Below are 19,623 nucleotides of genomic sequence, written 5' to 3'. Positions count from 1 at the left end.
GGGGCCATGTATCGTGAGATTTTGAGCCAAAACCTCCTTCCATCAGTGAGAACTTTGAAGATGAAACGAGGCTGGGTCTTCCAACATGACAATGATCCAAAACACAGCGCCCGGGCAACAAAGGAGTGGCTCCGTAAGAAGCATTTGAAAGTCCTGGAGTGGCCTAGCCAGTCTCCAGACCTCAACCCCATTTAAAATCTGTGGCAGGAGTTGAAAGTCCGTGTTGCTCGGCGACAGCCCCAAAACATCACTGCTCTCGAGAAGATCTGCATGGAGGAATGGGCCAAAATACCAGCTACTGTGTGTGCAAACCTGGTAAAGACCTATAGTAAACGTTTGACCTCTGTTATTGCCAACAAAGTATTGAGTTGTATTTTTGTTATTGACCAAATACTTATTTTCCACCCTGATTTACGAATAAATTCTTTACAAATCCTACCATGTGGATTCATGGATTTTTTTTTTCACATTCTGTCTCTCACAGTTGAAGTGTACCTCTGGTGCAAATTACTGACCTCTGTCATCATTTTAAGTGGGGGAACTTGCACAATCGGTGGCTGACTAAATACTTTTTTGCCCCACTGTATGTATATATATATACATACACACACACACACACACATATAAATACAGAGACAAATATAAATAAAATATACAAAGGGGATAAATAGAATAAATAGGAATAAAAAATAAAAATACAAGTGAATTGCACATTTCAAGTATTGAGTCTATTGCACTGTTGACTATTTACAAAAAGTATTGCACAAGGTATTGTACAGTGAGGTGAAGAGGCACTACAGCTTAGTTGTTCCCCCCTCCTTTGTCCTCCTGTTTCCTGTTTCCCCTCCCTCTCCCCTCCAGAGAGGAGTTAAACAGTCTGATGGCGTGTGGGACAAAGGAGTTTTTAAGTCTGTTAGTTCTTGTCTTGGGGAGAAGCAACCTGTCACTGAACAGACTCTTCTGGTTGTTAATGGCCGTGTGCAGAGGATGCCCAGCATTGTTCATAATGTCCAGCAGTTTCTTTAATGTCCTTTTCTCTGCCACTGTCACCAGAGTGTCCAGCTTCATGCCGACCACAGAGCCAGCCTTCCTGATCAGTTTCTCCAGAAATAGAGCTGAATCCATCTATTAGAACCCACATTGTAATTTTTCATTTTTTTCGAGGTCGTCATGAGAAATGGTTAATTCTGGAAAATGTCTTGCAAATACAATATGCCCCTGGGACAAAAAAAAATACCCTCTCCTTCATGAATTTAGTCAAAACTGTGGTTTGACCACCACCAAGATTTCATGCTTCATTCATTTTACTTTTGGATATTTGTTACATTTACATACCAAACACATAATTAAACACATTTTAATATTAGACAAAGATAACCCAAGTAAATACAAAACGCAGATCTAAATTCAATTATTAAGGGGAAAAAGCCACCCAGACCTACCTGTCACTGTGTGAAAAAGTAATTCCCCCCAAAAACTAATAACTGCTTGTACCACTTCACACATTTTTAGCTGGTCTAAAATCAGCTGCAAGGTCAGCTGATGGAATAGGATGAGGAGAAAGAAACACATTAACAAGTGCAATGATAAATGTAGACCTTTTATCTTTATTCCTATGATTCATTTGTCACAATATCATTGTCTAAACAGTGGATTGATCACATGTACGGTGCAAAACACACAGCATAGCACCATTCAAAATGTCAACAAATAACACAGACAGCAACAACATAGGAGACAGCATATATTTCAATCATAGACAAGCAAAATAAGAGAAAAGGACTGTTAGCCTTTCCTTATCATCCCATCCTGCTCTCAAGAGATTGTAACATTACATCCTGTTATTAGTGAAAAGCATGAAATTAATGACTTAGAAAATAACTTCTGTATACTTTGGTGGTACTATTTATGTAAAAAATCTATATTTTAAATTAATTTATAATACCCCACAATATCCCAGTATCCTAGGTCACCCAGAGAAATAACAATGCCATCTAAACAGGTATAATTTCTTAACCGCTGCTAGTCTCTCACCAAAATAAAGTAGCAGTATTGTATGTGAGGCAAACCGAGACCTCATCTCTTCATGTAAATAGTATTGCTAACCTTGGAATTGCCTGCAGCATAAAATGGATACGTGGATTTTAGTCTTTCCTCTGCTTTTTTACTATTTAAAGGCATTCAGATATCACAGCCATTTGCTTAACGATGTCACAACCAAAGACCTGTTTCATGTAACAACAAAAACAAAGTGTTATAATTCTGTCATTAGTGAAAAAGGACATAAATTACATATTCTAGTTATTGTCTTTTTTGACGGCATTGCTAATTCTCTTTCAATACTTGCACTGTAAAGGTTAGAATATAAGATTATAATGTAATAATTAGGCAAAAATATTTACAATCTCTTGAAAGTCATGCGCTCCATGGCTCTAATGTTTATCAGTCATTTACTGTCTACTGCTCCCCTGTACTGTACAAACAGACAGCAAACTACAGTATATTCATCACATATTACAACTAAAAATAAATCAGAATTTAGAGGAAACACTAATCTAAAGCCAGCTGTTAGGGACAACCTGTTCCATCGAACACAAAGGGAGCTTTCATGGTGTTTTTCACTTCTTGGCCTTTCCCTGAGCAGCAACGGCCTCCATGGCTTTGCGTACAGTCTCCTCGTCTCCAAGGAATTGCATTGGCTTCACTGGCTTCAGGTTTTTGTCGAGCTCATAAAGGATAGGGATCCCTGTTGGCAGGTTCAGCTCCATGATGTCTTCATCTGACATTCCTACAAAAAGAACAGACAAAATGTCATTTTGTACAGAATTACTGCAATTGCTGACAGAGTGATTGACTACAGGGTACTCCCCAGTTCTCTGTATAACCATATCCTGTTTTGTTTTGTTTTTTTCCTCTAGCCTAGGCTTTTAGCTATAGCTATATTCCCTCATTAATGTCTGTTTATTTTATCTTTCGGTCCTTAGGAGCTTATAATAACCAACTAGCCAAGTGGAACACCCTTTTGTTTGGAAGGGGGGCCTTAACTTCTTCACCCTTGATGCCTAGGGGGGACCCTTAATTTGCTTTTCTTTTCTTTCATATTTAAAGCCATCCTACAGAACAAAATAGAATAGGTTCGTGAGGGTGCTCTCTACCGATATGGCCTACCAGGGCTGGAAAAAACCCTAACCTATTGTAAAGATTGTCAAAGCACATCTTAACTGATATATAGTGAAGTGTCAACACTCATCATCAAAGGTACATGGGGAGGAAAGGAGCTAAAATGAAGTGCAGAGACAGTCTAAATAACAGGGATGGCGTCTGTGCTGAAAATGTAAAGCTAATGCAGAAGTACCTTAACTTTAAAATGACTGTAACTGCATAACTGTTTATGCTAAAGACAAAATTCAAATGATTGTGGAAAGAAGAAAAGACAAGCTTTACGGGGATATTTATGGTATCATAATGGATTCACAAGGCTATGCTGTCTGAGCACAAACAAACAAAAAAGAAGAAACAGCTCCACCTGGAGTTTACCATGTGAACTTCACATCACCTTTCCTCTCAAGCAGTTGGGCTAGATAGAGAATTCAACTGTTCCTAAGAAACATTTTGTATGAATCTTGGTCAATAAAGGGTTAAACGTGCATTCTTCTGAAGGATGAGGAGGGGGGGGGGTGCCCCTATGCTTACAAAAAAGACTTATGTTTACTTATGTTTCAGTAAACACTTTCTTGATGTGTTTCTGGGCTCAGTCGCTAGTTTCAAGCAAATACATAAACATAACATATAAAGTAGAGGTGATTAAGCAGTGAACAGTATGAGAAAATAATGTGTTTTTTGAACATTAAAGCATGAATATATATTTGTGAACCTACCAAGTCAAATTCTGAATTTTAAAACATTTCCATGTGACTCATACTTTTGCATCAGATTTCCGCCGTAACTTACACTATAACCAGAACCCCATTTTAACACTGCGCTGCAACCTTCTACATGACCTCCTGAGAAATGTAACTACAATGTAACTGCAAGCATACTACGACGTGAATTGCTTGAAAGGTTGTGGTGTAGGGATAAAAGGAGTTTCTGGTTACATCACCAGTTAGGATGTAACCAGAGAATGTAGATTTCTCGCAGAAGTCTAAGTGAAGCTTTAGTGTTACTCACCCTCCAAGTGCTTGACGATCCCTCTCAGACTGTTACCATGGGCGGCGATCAGCACCCGCTTTCCCTGCTTGATCTGAGGGGCGATCTCCTCGTTCCAGAAGGGCAGCGCCCGTGCAATGGTGTCCTTAAGGCTCTCACAGGAAGGAAGCTGGTCGTCAGTCAGGTCTGCATAACGACGATCCTGCAAACATAACAACTTCATTGTACAAACTAAATAACAGAACAAAAAACTGAGATAGCATCTTAAGCTTTATTTTACCCCCCACCCAAAAAACCCACGTTTTTTTTTTTATATTACATTTGTAACAGCCACTATGGTGTGGTGTCCCTTTGAGACACCCAAGTCGAGGGTTGATGGTGTCATCAGTGTGTGCCACTGGTCTCTCTGCTCTCTCTCTCTGTGATGGTGTGGACATGTGCTTGCACGCTAGTACATGAGGAGGGACGGATTTTATGTTTTACCTCTCCAGACACCTTTGTTTGCAACGTTATGGGTTGTACGAACACTGTGCGCTATGTTTGTTAAGCTGCAGCCGTTCAACCGGGCTTATATGGTTGATGAAGAGAAGGTATATTAAAGAACACACTGTGGAATCCCCAACGCCAGCGTGAGTGTGTATTCTTTTGGCTACCCTGCTAGGTGTTTTGCCGCCTCCTCTCAACCACTAAACGCAACCCGACGTTACACATTTCAAAAATAGAAAGGAAGACATGAGAAATTTGTTTCTACCTTGACTTGAACTTTGAACCTGAATGCAGAAGAACTCTTTCAGTCATACATTAACTCACACTGAACTTAGTATTAGGCAATAGCATTAAGGCTCCTACTGGCAAATAGTAACCTACTACGTCTCTGTGGTGGCCATGCTTGATTTATGCACTGTTGTGGTATTTAACCCTCACGTCATACTGGGCTCTTTTTGTGCCACTTTTTTCATTCGTATGAACGCCATTTCCGCTGTGTTGGGTGTAGCATAGCCAAACTTGCCAGCCGGTATGCTGGAGATAAAAAGATTGAGACACATGATGTTAAATCCACTATTTTCTCTCTAAACACTCGTGCCATTTCTGCTGATTTCTCTCATAAAGCTGGTTAGGCCTGGATTCAGAGATATGTTCAAGTCGTGGCTCATTTTTGTTACGTTTGTTTGGAGATACTTGATTAAGAAAGTCAATATGTACAAAACCATTGTTTCTCTCGGACGTCAGCAAAGTTCATTGATTGTGTTCATGCACTGCCAATATGATATCTTACCTTGCTGATGATAGTATAGTAGTCGTGGTCTGGACCCATGGGAGGAGGTGGGATATCAAATGAGCGCCTCCAGACCTTCACCTGAGCCTCTCCGTGCTTGGCAGCAGTCTCTGCCTTATTTAGCCCCGTCAGGCCTCCGTAGTGACGCTCGTTGAGCCGCCATGTCCGATGAACAGGCACCCACATCTGGTCAATGCTGTCCAAAACCAGCCACAGTGTCCTGATGGCTCGCTTCAGCACGGAGGTGTAGCAAATGTCAAACTCAAAGCTAGCATCTGTGAGATTCATAGAGTGTGAGACACTGCAGGGTTTTTTTGTCTGGTAAAATATATATTTCTTGCATAGTTGTGTAGTTATTACATTTCTTCACTCTGCTGTTTATGAATAACACCTGGAATAATGCCAATGATGGTATAGAGAGAGATAAGCCTGTATCTCAGGCCTTGCAGAAATTACATTTAGGATTGCTCAGAGCTCAAGATGATGTCTCCAATATGCCTCTGCAGTCAAAAACCTCAACCTTATAATAGAAGGTATGGTGCATATAACAATGAAAAGCATCTAATTATAACACAATGACCGCTGTTTGGTATGACTGCACTGAAAAATGACTTGACTATTTTGGTTGGGGCTCAGAAGTCTAGCTATTATTGAGCCGTAAAAAATTAGGTCTTCTGATTGAAGCTGGGTGAAAGAGCCAGCTGCATGAACATTTAACTAAATACATTACTTTGAAGGTTTTTTTCCCCTCTCTGCTCTGCAGGCCTTTATTTCTGTTGCAATGCAGCCACATAAAAGCATCGCCTCAGCACGTCTGCACACGGTCAGGGGGCGGTATATGACCCGATGCGCTCAGAGTATGCGGTTATGCAATTGCTAGTTGCCGAGAGCGCGATACCATACGGAATGAAGGAAGACTTCACATCGGTTCGTCCTCACCTTTTAGGGCCTGTCCTCCCCTCTTCGCCTCCTTTTCACCTGTTTCGCTCAGATCTGCATCAAACCACCCACAGAAGCGATTCTCCTGGTTCCAGTTGCTCTCTCCGTGACGAATCAGCACTAATTTGTAGGCTGCCATGAGTGATACAGATATGTCTCAGCCGATTGCTTCAGTCAATGAAAACTAGTTAGTTTAAGTATTTTTTTGAAGGATGCTGAGGATGCCGAATCTATACCCCCCAACTCCAGAGACATAGACGACTCCACTTGCCGCTGTCAAACCGTTTTATCCCTTGGATTGGCTACTCCCCCACTTCCTGGTTTTCAGAACCAATGAGGCTCAGCAGAATGATGTTTATCAACCAATGGGCGAGGTGGGAGTGAACGGCGGAGAATCTCCGACCTTCATGTTTTACATTGTACTCTATTGATTTTCTTTAGGCTGTTTGTCTTTTCAATAGTATCTATCTATCTATCTATCTATCTATCTATCTATCTATCTATCTATCTATCTATCTATCTGGCGATTAGTTAATACTTTACAAAACATATTTTATATTTGAAATATGAATATATTTATATTATATTTTATGGGTATAGTGTAAGAAAGCAGCATGTAAGAAAGGCAAAGAAGTTAATTCTCTAATGGACATTTGCATTTGCAATAATCTGGTTGCATCTCTATTTTACCTGTTTGTGCTTTGCCTATAAAACATTTAACTGTTGCTACTGCTTACTGAAATGGCTATACATTTAAAATCTATTGCTATCAATACCCGTTTCATATTTACTCTATTAGAAGTATTGCATAATTTGTTGAGCTGTCTTCTCATTGGTTGCATTTCACAAACAGAAAGTTTGAACAGCAGTTGGATAGAGATGCTATGCTTCTGAGTGCCTGGCAACCAAATTATTAACAGCCCCTCTTATTTTCCAGCAGAGATTACAGAGATTATTTGTATATATGATGACTTTATTATTTGTTCATCTGTAATATGAACACCCACTTCAGTAATTGGTATAATTTTTCATGATAGGAAATAAAGAAATGGTAAATGGCCTGTATTTATATAGTGCTTTACTAGTCCCTAAGGACCCCAAAGCGCTTCACACATCCAGTCATCCACCCATTCACACACTGGTGATGGCAAGCTACATTGTAGCCACAGCCACCATAAAGAAAAGCTTAACAGTTCCCTTTAATGGGGAAATGACCAGGATCACCCCCGTGACACTGAAATGTAGCAGTTGTGTATTTATAGAGAGATTCTTAAGAACTAAAAGGTTAAGTAACCGCGTTTGTAAGAAAAGAGCAAAATAAAACAACAAAAAGGAGCTGATATGAGAGACGGGTTGTGTGACATACTGAATAAAATCTCATGAATAACAAATAAAATCAGAATCTAAGTAATGTCTGACTTATCTGGCAAGCCTAAACGTCCAGTTTAATTCTGAATCAGTATTACTTGAATCAGTAAATGGGACCTTTCCCCTTCATCCACTGTTACATCCTACTTTTGACAGATATTTTGCTACATTTTTAAAGCAAAGTCTTTATGAGTGATAAACATATGTTGGTATTTTGGTTGTCTTGTCACTTTTAATCTTGTGGTCATGCTCTAGATCTAAACTAATCCAAAATGGCCTTTGCATTACTTCTTAGAAATTTCCAGTGAAGCTAGTCAGCCCCAAGAATGGTCCTCTTTGCTAAATATGGACTTGTGTGTTCTGATGTTATCTTTTACAATACTGCAATACTACTAAGTATTCAGTGGGCAAATTGAGGAACAGCATTTTTTGTGCATGTGAACAGTGTCTGAAAGCTGATTTACTGGAACAAGCCTCTGATGAGTCAATGAAAACCACATGGATATCATCAAAAACCTTCAGTGTAAAGAGAACTCAAGAAAACGGATCTTTTGTAGAAGAATAAGTAGTTCAACTGATGAACAAGAAATAGTACATATCTGTAATATTTCTCTTAATGTCTCTTAATAGTCTTGAAAAGGACAAATGAGAGTAATACACTGACTCGCCACTTCATTAATTACACCTTGCTACTGCAGGGCTGGACCCCCTTTGCCATTGACAACAGTCAAACAATCCATTGTCCCACTGCAACCCTCTCATGACTCTCAGTGGCTGTGGATGGGACAGCTATGAGAAATACTCATTTGAATGCTTTGTCCCAATTGTGCCTCCTTCTGGGTAAAATTAGTCCTTGCTTGCAGTCGCAGAGGATGCCTGGATCATAGCAAGAATTTGTAACAGTGTGAAAAGTTGTGCGTTACACATAGATTTTAGACATGTAGAGATTTGTGGTGCAGTTGAATCTATCAGAAACAAGTCAATGTGTGACAATCTAAAGTTTAAAATTAAAACAAATATTTCTTTTTTTCTTGTGTCATGTCCTCAGGCACATTTGTTTTAAACACATTGAGGGGATATGGGTTGAAAGAGCTATTTGCTGTTTTTCCTTACAACAGCAGTGTGATGTAACTAAAAGTGTTTGGATCTCTTTGTGTGAAGACTGTGCTTGGGTAAACTTGAGCTGGGAAACAGTTCAGAGCCATGTGAGCTATTAACAAGGACTCCATGATCCACGCTTGGAAGGAATGTTTGTTTTACATCCCAGAGTGCGTCTGTGTACACAGCACATAAAGAGTTTTGGGGCACAGGAAAAATAATCATCTTTGACATTAAGATTTAATGACGAACGAATGAAGGGTGAATAATGTAAGTTGGAAATAAGAATCATTAAATGTCAGACAGAAAATTTGCCATTTTATCCACCCAGTGACGCAAAAAACTTCACCACACCCTCCCCTTTTTCCTGACACATTCACTCTGTAACACACTCAACATCTTGACTAAGGACTGGCAGACTGAGGAGGGAAGCTGTGGTATTTTCAAGGCTATAAATAGCAATTATCCTTTCCCACCACTCGCTGACATTCCCTTCGCACAACACATGAACACTGCGAACATTCAGAAATTGTCTGGGTAAAAAATGCTGTAACAGATATAAGAATAAGAAATCCCAGTTACCATAGGAAACCAGAAACTGAAACATCACTGGCAAACAAACCTTCCATGCCCAGAACACTGTGCTGATTCATGCCTTACACAGACAGGAAATGTCAATCTCAGATTCTTGCTGGGAACTCAAAGACGTTTTTGCACATCTCCCCCCCCCTGCTCATTCACTTGTTCAGTTGGCCTCCATTTGGTTTGTCAGCCCCTCTTTCCCTCTCTGCAGTGGTGGAATGTACGTCTCAGCACTTGCCGATTAAAATGTGCTTAACAGGGCACGGCTGTGTGCTTTTGTCAGTGTTTTCATGTTTCATCTGAGTACACGTAACCTCCCCAAGTGAGACACGATGTCTGCCAACAGGAAATAAAGAGCCAAACAAACTGATAGGACACACGGGTAGGACAGAACACTTCCAATGGGAGTTACCCACCAAGAATTTGGGTGTCTAGGAACACGGAGGACCTCTTCCAGTCTTGGAGTTGGCTCTTACTGCTAAAAAATACAGTGTCATAGGCCACCAGGTCTGGTTGGTGAGAATGCTTTGCCAAATCATCTACTGGGATGAAGATCAGGACTAGGCTCAGTAAAAAGAGAAGGATGTGGTTTTAAAGTGAATGTTTCTTAAATGTGAACATTTCCATTTGAATAATGCTGAGCATGTATAAATCCCAAAATGTTCAAAAGATGGATGCATGTTTATTTCAAGTCTGTCTTAAAATTATACAGAAGGTATTTCGATCACTTCTTATGTTCTCGGTTCCTCTTGTCCATAATCATCCTGACCAGATGTCAATGTAAGGCATCAGGGACAGAATTTCAATCAATTTTTTAAAATCACTCATCATATGATTATATGTTTCCTCCCATATTAGAGGAAACAGCTCTACTCACCGCTTTTGTGGACAGGAAGCAACAAAACTGCTTCCACTGCACGTGTGGAATTTTCAAAATAAGAAAATGTCTCCAAATGAAAATCAAAGAGAGGTGATACAGTTCCAAACGGTGTGCTGTTCCTTTTAAATTTAGCCAGACTGAGCCTCCTGTTCATCTAACCTGTTAAATACTGTACGTCTGGCAGTATAAAGTTTTGTTTTTAAACAAAAAAACAAGACAGTCTTGGATTTGGTTTTCTTACCAGTGATTTAATTACAACCATAAGACATAGTCATGTCATTGTTATCCATTTTTGGCCTCATTGTTAGATCAATAAAGTTTTTCTGTGACATCAGTCCACGGCTGCAGTTTGTAACAGGGTGCTATGCTTCCAAGGAGAGGCAGAGTAACTCTTTATAACTTGGTTGCTTGCAAAAGGGTGGGAGAGTGCATGCAGGCATACAGGAAACGTCTCTTTGGTCGACTTGCCAGAAAAAATATCACACAGTTGGCACTCCAGGGTATGGTCTGACTCTATATGTACTATGTGTCTGGGTTTTCTTTTCGCCCCTTGTAGCAAACAAAAAAAACAACCCAAAACAACAACCTCGCCCTTGTTGCACCAACACCAGTAAATTTCCAGTCTCACTACCTGTGATTAAATGGGTTCATTGTTTGCACAATCGATGTAATGTTTATGAAATAAACTCACAATGAACTCATTCACAAAACACAAGATCTTTAAACTGCGGTCAGTGAATAACGAGGGGCCTGTAAATGTGGTCAAATTTAAAGGTTTAAATGTGAAGACTCCTTTTGTGGCCTTAACTGTGAGCGTCCACCGTCACCGTGAGTCATCCAAAACTTGAACTGACTCTCCGTGGGTACTTTCAGTATCAAACCGAAACCATGGCTTCAGTTTGATACTGCTTTGTTTAAAGTGGGCTGTTATGTGCCGTCTCCATTTGGTTGTATACAACAGTGCTTTCCCACAGGCGCCGACACGTGGACAGGACGACACTCCTGATCTCAGAGGGGGAAGGGAGGGGTGCATGTGTGCGTGTGTGGAAGGGGGGCTCCTTCCCTCCTTTAGAAGCACTAGATTTATATCCTGATGCTCCAGCTGGTTAATGTTAACTCTTTCACTCCGGAAATTCTGGCCACAGATGTTTCCCAAAATCAAAAGCATTTTTTTCAGCTCTTTTTCAGATAATAATTCAATTGTACTGCTGATCTATAATCCATTAACTGCATGGCTGTTGCCTTTATTCTGGCACTTGATGCTAAAATTTGGAGCGGTAATAATACAACATTTCATCCTTGCGCTCCTCTCCAAGAAAAACTCATCATGGTTTGTTGCCAGTATGCAAGGCAAAAAAAAGTAAAGTCCAAAAAAGGAAAAGTGTGTGTTTGTGTTTTTTTAACTACATATCAGCAATGAGGATGCAGCATATCAGTACAAATCAGCCTCTTTTGAATAAAGGTGGTCAAAAAGTTGCCAGAATGTAGTTTTAGGTGCTGTTCAAGCAACTTGTCTGCAGCATGTTTTTAGGAACTGTATGCTGACTGGAATATATGAGACATCAAATCATCTTCTAACTCACTGGGCTTTATTTTCATTGGCTGAATGTTAGCCCACCTCCAGAACCCCAACAGACTGTTCCGGTAAGAACAAGCCTCTTCCCAGATTATTGTTCACGCGAGACTAAACACACGCACTCAGACATCTTTTGCAAAGTAGGATAACTCCCAGACAACTCTATCCTACAGCGCATGAGGAATGAGTCATTTTACTTCAAGAAGCACATAGGTCTAAGGTTTGATGTCTTTCATGTGGTTTTGTGGCATAGCATGTAAATGATCCCTGCTGATTGGCCGACGCTTTAATCTCCTGAAAGGAAGTTCCATTGCTGTTCAGCTCTAATTATGTGTTTCATTTAAAAAGAAAAAAAAGACCACAAAAGGCTTGGTGCTGTGTGTGCTCTTCGTCCGGTTTTGTCTCCAGATTTAATTAAAACAATGTCCTGAAGCAACTTATCTGAAAGCACTGATACACGATCACAATGAAAGAAAGAGCTCACTGACTGACTAGTCTTTATTATAAAAGCCTATTTTTTGCTCTTTGGATTTTTACACAATGAACTGTTGATAAAGGTTTTTGTTCAGCATACACACTGTAGCACCAGTCACATCTGTGTTGTGGAGTTGTTGTTATCACCTTGTTGTTGAGTATACAGCATTCGGACAGAAGGCACTGATTTAAACAAACAAACAAACAAACAAACAAACAAACAAACAAACAAACAAACAAACACACGGATTTTTCAGTCCAACCTTTTAGTAAAAAATAAGTACACATAAAAATATATTTAAAAAGGTAATGAAAATAAACACCTGTTAAAAAAACTGTAGCAATTCTATTTAAAAAAAAGTTCAAGGTGGACTGTTAACCAGTATCAATAGTAATCTGCAAAATGTAGGCTATGTTAAGGCCATTTCACTGTTACCACTAAATATACTGCTAGGCCACAATAACAAGTCCATACATTAATATTATAAGAGTCTTCATAACTACATAGGCTATTGTTGAGCTTAACAAGGAGACAATACACGGCACTTAGCCACTTAGCCAACAGGTCTCTTTCATGTTAGTAACCATTAAACACACACCGAGAAAACGGTGGCCGATCCTGTTTAACCACCACCGTGGATTGTTAAGAGAGAGGAGAAAACAGAGATTAGAGTAACCGCTGAGTGAAATTACAGTGACGTTAACTATTCCTCATCTTGCCATGACCACCCTTAGGCTTCCACGCTGCTCAACAGTTCACCCTCTTTGACACTTTCTGCACGCTCCAAAAATAACGGACAGGAGGTAAGCCAGCCAGCAGAAGCAGGCGAACACAGCGGCTGTCAGGTAGACTTTGTACAGACATGGATGCATGTACTGAGGCAAGTTGCAGAATGAGTTTCGATTGGTATTGTAGATCATGACGCCTATGGCCGGCAGGTAGAGCACCGCGGCGACCACGTCGTGCGCCAGGTTGGTGCACGACCAGCGATCCCCTCCCAGCAAAGGCACGAGGTCCTGCTTGTCCAGCAGGGTGAGGAAGAAAAGGGCCAGGGTGAGGAGCCAAAAGAAGACAGCGACGAACAGCACGAAGTGGATAGACCCCCCGTATTTGTTGGCGGCGATGGTTACCCACAGGCAGGCTCCGAACACGATCTGCAGGATCCGCGTAATTCCCATAAAACTCCTGAGGAACTTCGGGATGTTCCCCCTCACCTGCGGCTGGGGAGGTTCGGGTGGCATCGTTCTCTCTCCTCCTCCGGTCACTCTCGGTCCACTTTTTCCCGAACAGGGCGGGTGCTTTTTTGCCAGCTGCAAACAGCTGGGGAAAAGATGGGCAAAGTGTGAAAATAAAAGGCCTGGAGGGCCGGGCTTCTGGTGGGACAAAAGCGGGTGAGTGTGGGGTTAAAAGGAACTCTCTGTTCTTTCCACAGCTCCGGAGTTTTGAAATGATAAACCTTCTTGTGTGTTTCGTCTTTTCCGTTTTTCCTCCGTTGAATGTTGCATCTGTGTAGGGGGGCTGGGAGATGGATAGGGGGTGGCCTGTAATTCAAAGCCTGCTCCTCCTCTGCTGGACTGAACGAACACTTCACCCATCCGCTGCTAGATTCCTCGTGTAGTTCCCCTTTTTATATACCAGTGTGACGGAATGTATAACATGCATGTACAAACATCAAACCTCGACGCTTCAACTTTAGAGCCAAGAAACTTTAGTTTCTTTCGGCTGAAAAATCCATGCCTCGATTCAGTCTCGATTCCAGGAGGAGACACACATCCCTTTGGGATTGCGTCAGGAAGGGCATCCGGTCTAAAATCTGCCAGATCAAAATATAGGCTACCCGTTGTGCCAAGCCCTTGTTTAATAGGTAACCAGCGGGAAGCGCTTATTTTTCTTCTTTATTATCAAGATGTGGCATTGTTCTCCACTTTGCCTTTCCGCTCTAACATGCCATGATAATACACCGTCTGTTCGTACAGCACCAGTGTTTATGAGCCCCCTGCGTCACTGTGTTTACGTGTGTAAGGCGCAGGATTATCACATGTTGCTTCTTTCTCGCATAATTGACAGATGCTTCTCGTGCCAGCCAGGCTCATTGACGTCAATGGATTTCAGTGCGCACGCCCTACGTGGCCAATAGGCGGGACCAATGACATGTCCCACCCAGTTAAAGCGGGTATTGGTGGAGCGAAAACGTTGACCAAGCCCAGACAGGCTGGAGTAGAATATACTTCAGATCTTATTTGTGATTGACAGCCAGACCGAGGACACTTAATGATCGCGGAGGCTGGGTAAACCCGGTCCTGCAGCGGCTGGAGTAGTTTTGAGTGGAATAGGCACACCGATGAATACAAAGCAGAGAAAGAGAGAGATGCGATAGAAGAAAAGTGAACATTTCGGTGTCATCTCCGGGTAAGCAGAAGCTTTTTTATTGTCCACATGACTCTCATGAGATTCTTGTTTGCTGCCTTTTGCCCACAGGGCAGCGAACACAGCGCGGATTAGGGCTATTACTTTTTATTCTCTGCATGCATGTTGCTTTATTTTATTTTATTTTATTTTTTTTAAAACAAGGTTATTTCAAGGATCAACTGAACTTTTTCTAGAAGCGTTCATTTTGAAAGCGACCCGGTAGGTTGTCTGCACCAGTGATCCGCAGCTGTTTGTTATGCAAACAGTAAACGCAGCTAGGGGAATGAAAGGAGAAGTCAGTGACGTTTGGGTTGGTGTAACCTACTTTTAAAGCGAACGCTAAACAGCTCTGTAGATGTGCGACATTGCGTTAAAGCCGCACACCGCAGCGTCAGTGTTTGGATGTCATGCAAAGTAGCTTACAATGTGAATTCTTGTTTATAGTTTGGCTGTGATGACACACACTCACAGAGCACAGGAAACTGTCCGAGGCTTCTACGGTTATGAAACATGTGGAACAAAATAGTTAATGTGTAACAGGGAAAGCAGACGTGGACCTTTGCAGAATGAAACTTGGTTCATAGAGTGTGGGGAATTTCCTTCCTGGCCAGGAGCTGATACATCTGAGACATTAATGTACATAAATAATGCTGGACTTAAACAGAACAAATGCAGGCTGGATTAAACAAGTAATTCTATTAGATGGATTACAGATGAAAGCTGTGCAGGAAGGCGGTAAGTACACCTTTATTGAGGTCACTGAAGTGAGTGCTCTGACCCATGATCAGTCATGACCTTGATGACTTATCTATCTGGTAGTATCCCACTCAGAAGCTCACTGTATGTGAAAGCAAGACAAGGTTACCATCTGCAGTCTAATGGGCTTTGACGTGCAGCCTGTCACTCACTTCCTAAAGAAGGATTATAGAATCAAACTTCAAGACTCACAGCTGACTGCCAGGTGCTTTGACAGCTGTAGATTTCCACATGGCATGACCATTGTGTTGTTGTTGTTGTTTTTTTAAATCAAATCTGAATTTAAGAACCTAAGCACCCTTCATGTCAGAGCTGAAACTCTCCGTTCCTTCTCCACAGCATAGACCCCGTGTATGCCACCTTTGCCTGTGTTTCTCTGGATGGATAGTGGACCCGCCTCACCTTCTTCCTCCATGTTGGCGGGCCGTTCCACATTGTGGCGTCTGTCTGAGAGGAGGAGCAGAAAGGCTGGGTCAGCGAACATTTTCAGCAATGTGAATCTGTGGCAGCTCCAGAGGCTCTTCAGGGCAGCAGGGGACCAGGATGCTGAGCAGAGGGCCCAGTTAATTTGGGGCCACGGAGATGAGGCTGAACTTGCTAAGGCCTTAATAGGACTGAGGGCCCGAAGCCACCACAAAGGGCTAAGGACTAATGGAAGGGATGCGTTGGGCACACACTGGCTGCGAGCCTTCAGCCACCTCAGGTAGAAACACTGCTAACCTAACACATATTCAAAAAACTCAACCTTTCAGTTACGTGAACCTGAAAGGAATTTTTGTCTCTCAGGATTGGGGAGAGCTCACCAAGCAGCCAGGGGAAAGATCCCAGCGAGGAGAGTGATTCTGAGGCAGGAGCACAGAGCAGTCCAGAGCCCCGAAGACACACCTCAGTAGGAACAGGAAGAGTAGGGTCCTCAGTGGTACTAAATGAGAGCCAGGACCCTGCAATGACACCCGAGAAACCAGTCAGATCCAATTCAGTACTGAGAAGAGGAGGGGAGAACAAACCAGAGAGATACCTACACCGAATACTCCACTGACTTCACAGTCAAAACTGGAACGGGGTTGAAATATAACACAGGCACAGGCAGTGGCAGTTTTAGGTGGAACTAATAACGGAAAAGTTTCTCATAATACCAAAGTGTCTTATTGGCAGGATCTGCCCTGTGGCACACCACACATCCACTTGAACATTTCAGCACAAACCTGTGAGTGGTTGAAGGTATCTCACACCTTTTTTACAGTGAATGGCTCTCCATAACTGCCTTGTGTTTTCTTAAATGCATCCTACCAGCCACACTAACCAGGCACACTGACAATTTGTTATTGCTGATATAAGTTTAAGTGGTTTCCCTTTAGAAATCAGTATCAGTATAAAAAAAAAAAAAAAAAAAAAAAAAAAAGAACAACTCATTCTTTCAAAAGTGAGTAAAATTACACTTCGTGGCCATGCGCTTAGTTTTGCACACCTGTGGCAATAAGACTGCAAACATCTGGATTTAAAGATTAAGAAGAGTGGACCAACACTTTGTCTATATAATGTATTTCAGGGACTGCAACAATCTTGTAACACCAAACCAACTGCAAATTAGCTTCTTTTTAAAGATCTCAACAAACAGATGGTATATAACTGCAACTAATAAAAAGATGAGTAATGTGGAAAAAAAAGAAAAAAAAAAGAAAAAAAAAAAAGAAATCAGTATCCGGACAACCCGTTATAAAACGATTTAACTATATTGCAAAGTCACACTTTCGGTACCAACAGAAGGCTTATATGTATTTCTATATTATATACTTTATGTATGCACACGTGTTTATATGTTTGTAATTTAGCTTGAAAATATGTTAATGTTCAAATTTTGTATTTACACTAACCAATGCTGAAAAAGGAAAATGTCACACAACCAAGATCAGGTGCATTTTACCCCCCATGTTCCGGAGTCACGAGTGTGGTACGTTACACTACATTATAAATATTATGAAAAGTAGGAATAACACTGGACTCACGTCATTGTACAGAGTGAATGAGTCAAATGTTACATTGACTGAACTGCTCCACCAGTTTATCTTGTCCTTGGTTTGTGCTTCAATAAGCAGAGATAAGTACAGAATGCATAAGATGTTTATTAAGTCTGACAACACAGAAATTAGGTAAATAGAAAGAGGAAGGATGCTTGAGTGTCTAGATGGTGGAATAAAAGAGATTTAGAGATGCAGGCTGGATAATCAAAGGCTTAAAAGAGTGAATGAAGCATATACATTAAAAAGTAGCCACGCAGACTGATTAGCTCACATATAGCGCCACCAGAAACAAATCAAGAGGCACATTCTGGAGGGAGTGGTTAAGCAGATCAAAGCATAAATAATAGAATAAAGAGGAGGGATGCCCAGTGTATTGAATAGAATTTTCACCAAAGCTTCATTTGTTTAAAGTGTCAGGTAGTCAAACATAATACATTTTGAGTGCAATGCTCGCTGCGCAGGGAAAGGCAAACTTGAAAAAGCAGTGTTTAAGCTCACAGTGTGAAATCCCACTGTGCCGATGAATATAAAACCTCGTCAGATGGCTGGAAACTGAAATTGTCATTTTTGATTTTTAGTAATAAAGTCTTTGTATTTTCTCTCTGGTGTATTTGTGTATTTGTGAAAGCAGCGTTCACGACCTTCAGTCACTAGATGGCGCCAAAGGGTTTACTTTGTAGTTAAAGCGCTGTATTGAGCATGGTTATGTCGCTCATACTTTCACTGCATATTAAAATTTTCATGAACTTAAAGGTCAGACTAATTTTATTAGACAAACAGACAATCCTGCTTCTCCAGTCTTTAATAAGGAGTATCCAAGTGTTAGGGTAGCAGTCCTGGTGTGTACGTCTGTCTATGCTTCAGTTTATTTAAAAAAAATCTACGTCATTCATTTTCTCAACAATTTAAAAGAAGAAAGAAAAATTGACATGTGCCCATGAGACTTTGTTTTTTTAATCCATCCCACCACCCAGTGTCTTTGTGCTCACACAGATACCACAGAGTAGTACAGGAAGGACTTTATCTTCCAGATTGTGTGAAGGATCACATTTACTCTGTATCCACCAGATGTCCTCTTCGCCTCCATTTCCCCCCTAACTCCTACTGAGGCAAAACTGAGGCATCCATGGGGCTGCTTCATAGGAGCTGAAACCTCAGCTGACTCCTCAGTACAGAGAAAGCAGGAGTCTGGCTCAGAGTTAATCCTCTCTTCGGTGAACTTCTCACCTTGTTGTACTAAAATGAGCTTATTGCACGGAAAATTTTAGTGCCCATACAAGTTTTCTTAGCTTTTCATTTAGTACCTAAATCTTATGACTGTATAGGGAAGGTGGAATGATGATCCAGCATACAGCTGCCGTTAGATTTAGTGTTTATGGTCACATCTATAATTTCTCTGCAGAATGAGCACTTCTGTATTCTTACTTAGGTATGATTAAAAGCAGAGCCCTAGCGTGGCATTTGAACACAGTGGAAACCCTGAGACTGAATTAAATATCAAAACCGGTCTTAGGTATGGCGGGTTGGCTAAATAGGGTCTAGTGAAAACTAGAATTGCAACCATTTTTAATATGTGCACCAGGATCCAGTCTTTGATGCTAAAGAGGTAGCAGCGTAAAAAATAATGGATCAGAACCCCAGAAATCACTTCACTGCTTAGAGAAATGAATTAAATTGTGCATCGAGATGTTTGAATTTGGTATATTTAGGATCTAAATCTAGGTTAAATTTTAAAAGAGTTGCAGAACACAATTAATCATGCTGACATCTCTATTTCTGTGCTAGTTATTGCAATTCTGTACACAATAGCAATGTGGTGGCAAAGTCAGATTCCTTTGTGGTATTGTTTCCTTTTAGGCAACATGCACAACGAGCGGTTTTCTAAGTTATGTGCATATAAATGAAACATCTTTAAGCTCCCTAAATTCTGAGTCAAATTCAACAGCTAATGAAAAATAACAGAGAAAAGGCTTTTCTGTGCAATGTTTCAGGGCATTTGCAAATGGCATGTATTTTTGGCCCTCATTCCAAAACCGTACACAGCGTGTTGAGGTTTATATTATGCATTCAGCTGACTTATCTCCAATGTTTGTA

At 41.0% G+C, this 19,623-nt stretch overlaps 3 protein-coding genes across 4 annotated transcripts; 1 reads left to right on the top strand and 2 right to left on the bottom strand.

Annotated features, from left to right (window-relative positions):
• Window positions 1–1,582: 1,582 nt before the first annotated feature.
• Window positions 1,583–6,668, bottom strand: LOC309720401 (phosphoglycerate mutase 1-like). Its single transcript, XM_082557307.1, has 4 exons — window positions 6,365–6,668; window positions 5,426–5,700; window positions 4,171–4,351; window positions 1,583–2,788 (listed from the first exon to the last, which is right to left on the bottom strand). The coding sequence occupies exons 1-4, from the start codon at window positions 6,501–6,503 to the stop codon at window positions 2,619–2,621; spliced, it is 765 nt and encodes a 254-aa protein (XP_082413433.1). The 5' UTR covers window positions 6,504–6,668; the 3' UTR covers window positions 1,583–2,618.
• A 5,673-nt stretch (window positions 6,669–12,341) lies between these two features.
• On the bottom strand, window positions 12,342–14,456 carry marveld1 (MARVEL domain containing 1). The gene has a single exon (XM_082556667.1). It carries the CDS (start codon window positions 13,582–13,584, stop codon window positions 13,099–13,101), a length of 486 nt encoding a protein of 161 aa, XP_082412793.1. The 5' UTR covers window positions 13,585–14,456; the 3' UTR covers window positions 12,342–13,098.
• Window positions 14,457–14,594: 138 nt separating this feature from the next.
• On the top strand, window positions 14,595–18,128 carry LOC309720088 (uncharacterized protein). 2 transcript variants are annotated; one of them, XM_082556665.1, is made up of 3 exons: window positions 14,595–14,752; window positions 15,848–16,211; window positions 16,295–18,128. In XM_082556665.1, exons 2-3 carry the CDS (start codon window positions 15,862–15,864, stop codon window positions 16,545–16,547), a joined length of 603 nt encoding a protein of 200 aa, XP_082412791.1. In that variant the 5' UTR covers window positions 14,595–14,752; window positions 15,848–15,861; the 3' UTR covers window positions 16,548–18,128. The 2 variants fall into 2 exon arrangements, with proteins under 2 accessions (XP_082412791.1, XP_082412792.1); XM_082556666.1 differs by lacking the exon at window positions 14,595–14,752 and adding an exon at window positions 14,808–15,487.
• Window positions 18,129–19,623: the final 1,495 nt, after the last annotated feature.

Source organism: Aulonocara stuartgranti (genome assembly GCF_965226115.1).
Source record: "Aulonocara stuartgranti genome assembly, chromosome: 13".
Lineage (NCBI taxonomy): Eukaryota > Metazoa > Chordata > Actinopteri > Cichliformes > Cichlidae > Aulonocara > Aulonocara stuartgranti.
The sequence above is the reverse complement of the archived record's forward strand: the minus strand, read 5'-3'. Positions and strand labels throughout refer to the sequence as shown.

Bases quoted from the DNA above. Each gene is read 5' to 3' on its own strand.
- LOC309720401 (XM_082557307.1), bottom strand. From the start codon at position 6,503: ATGGCAGCCTACAAATTAGTGCTGATTCGTCACGGAGAGAGCAACTGG. The intron at 4,352-5,425 runs GTAAGATATCAT...TTATGTTTGCAG, and splicing joins ACTATACTATCATCAGCAAG to GATCGTCGTTATGCAGACCT. The intron at 2,789-4,170 runs GTGAGTAACACT...TTCTTTTTGTAG, and splicing joins GATCGTCAAGCACTTGGAGG to GAATGTCAGATGAAGACATC.
- marveld1 (XM_082556667.1), bottom strand. From the start codon at position 13,584: ATGCCACCCGAACCTCCCCAGCCGCAGGTGAGGGGGAACATCCCGAAG.
- LOC309720088 (XM_082556665.1), top strand. From the start codon at position 15,862: ATGCCACCTTTGCCTGTGTTTCTCTGGATGGATAGTGGACCCGCCTCA. The intron at 16,212-16,294 runs GTAGAAACACTG...TTTGTCTCTCAG, and splicing joins CGAGCCTTCAGCCACCTCAG to GATTGGGGAGAGCTCACCAA.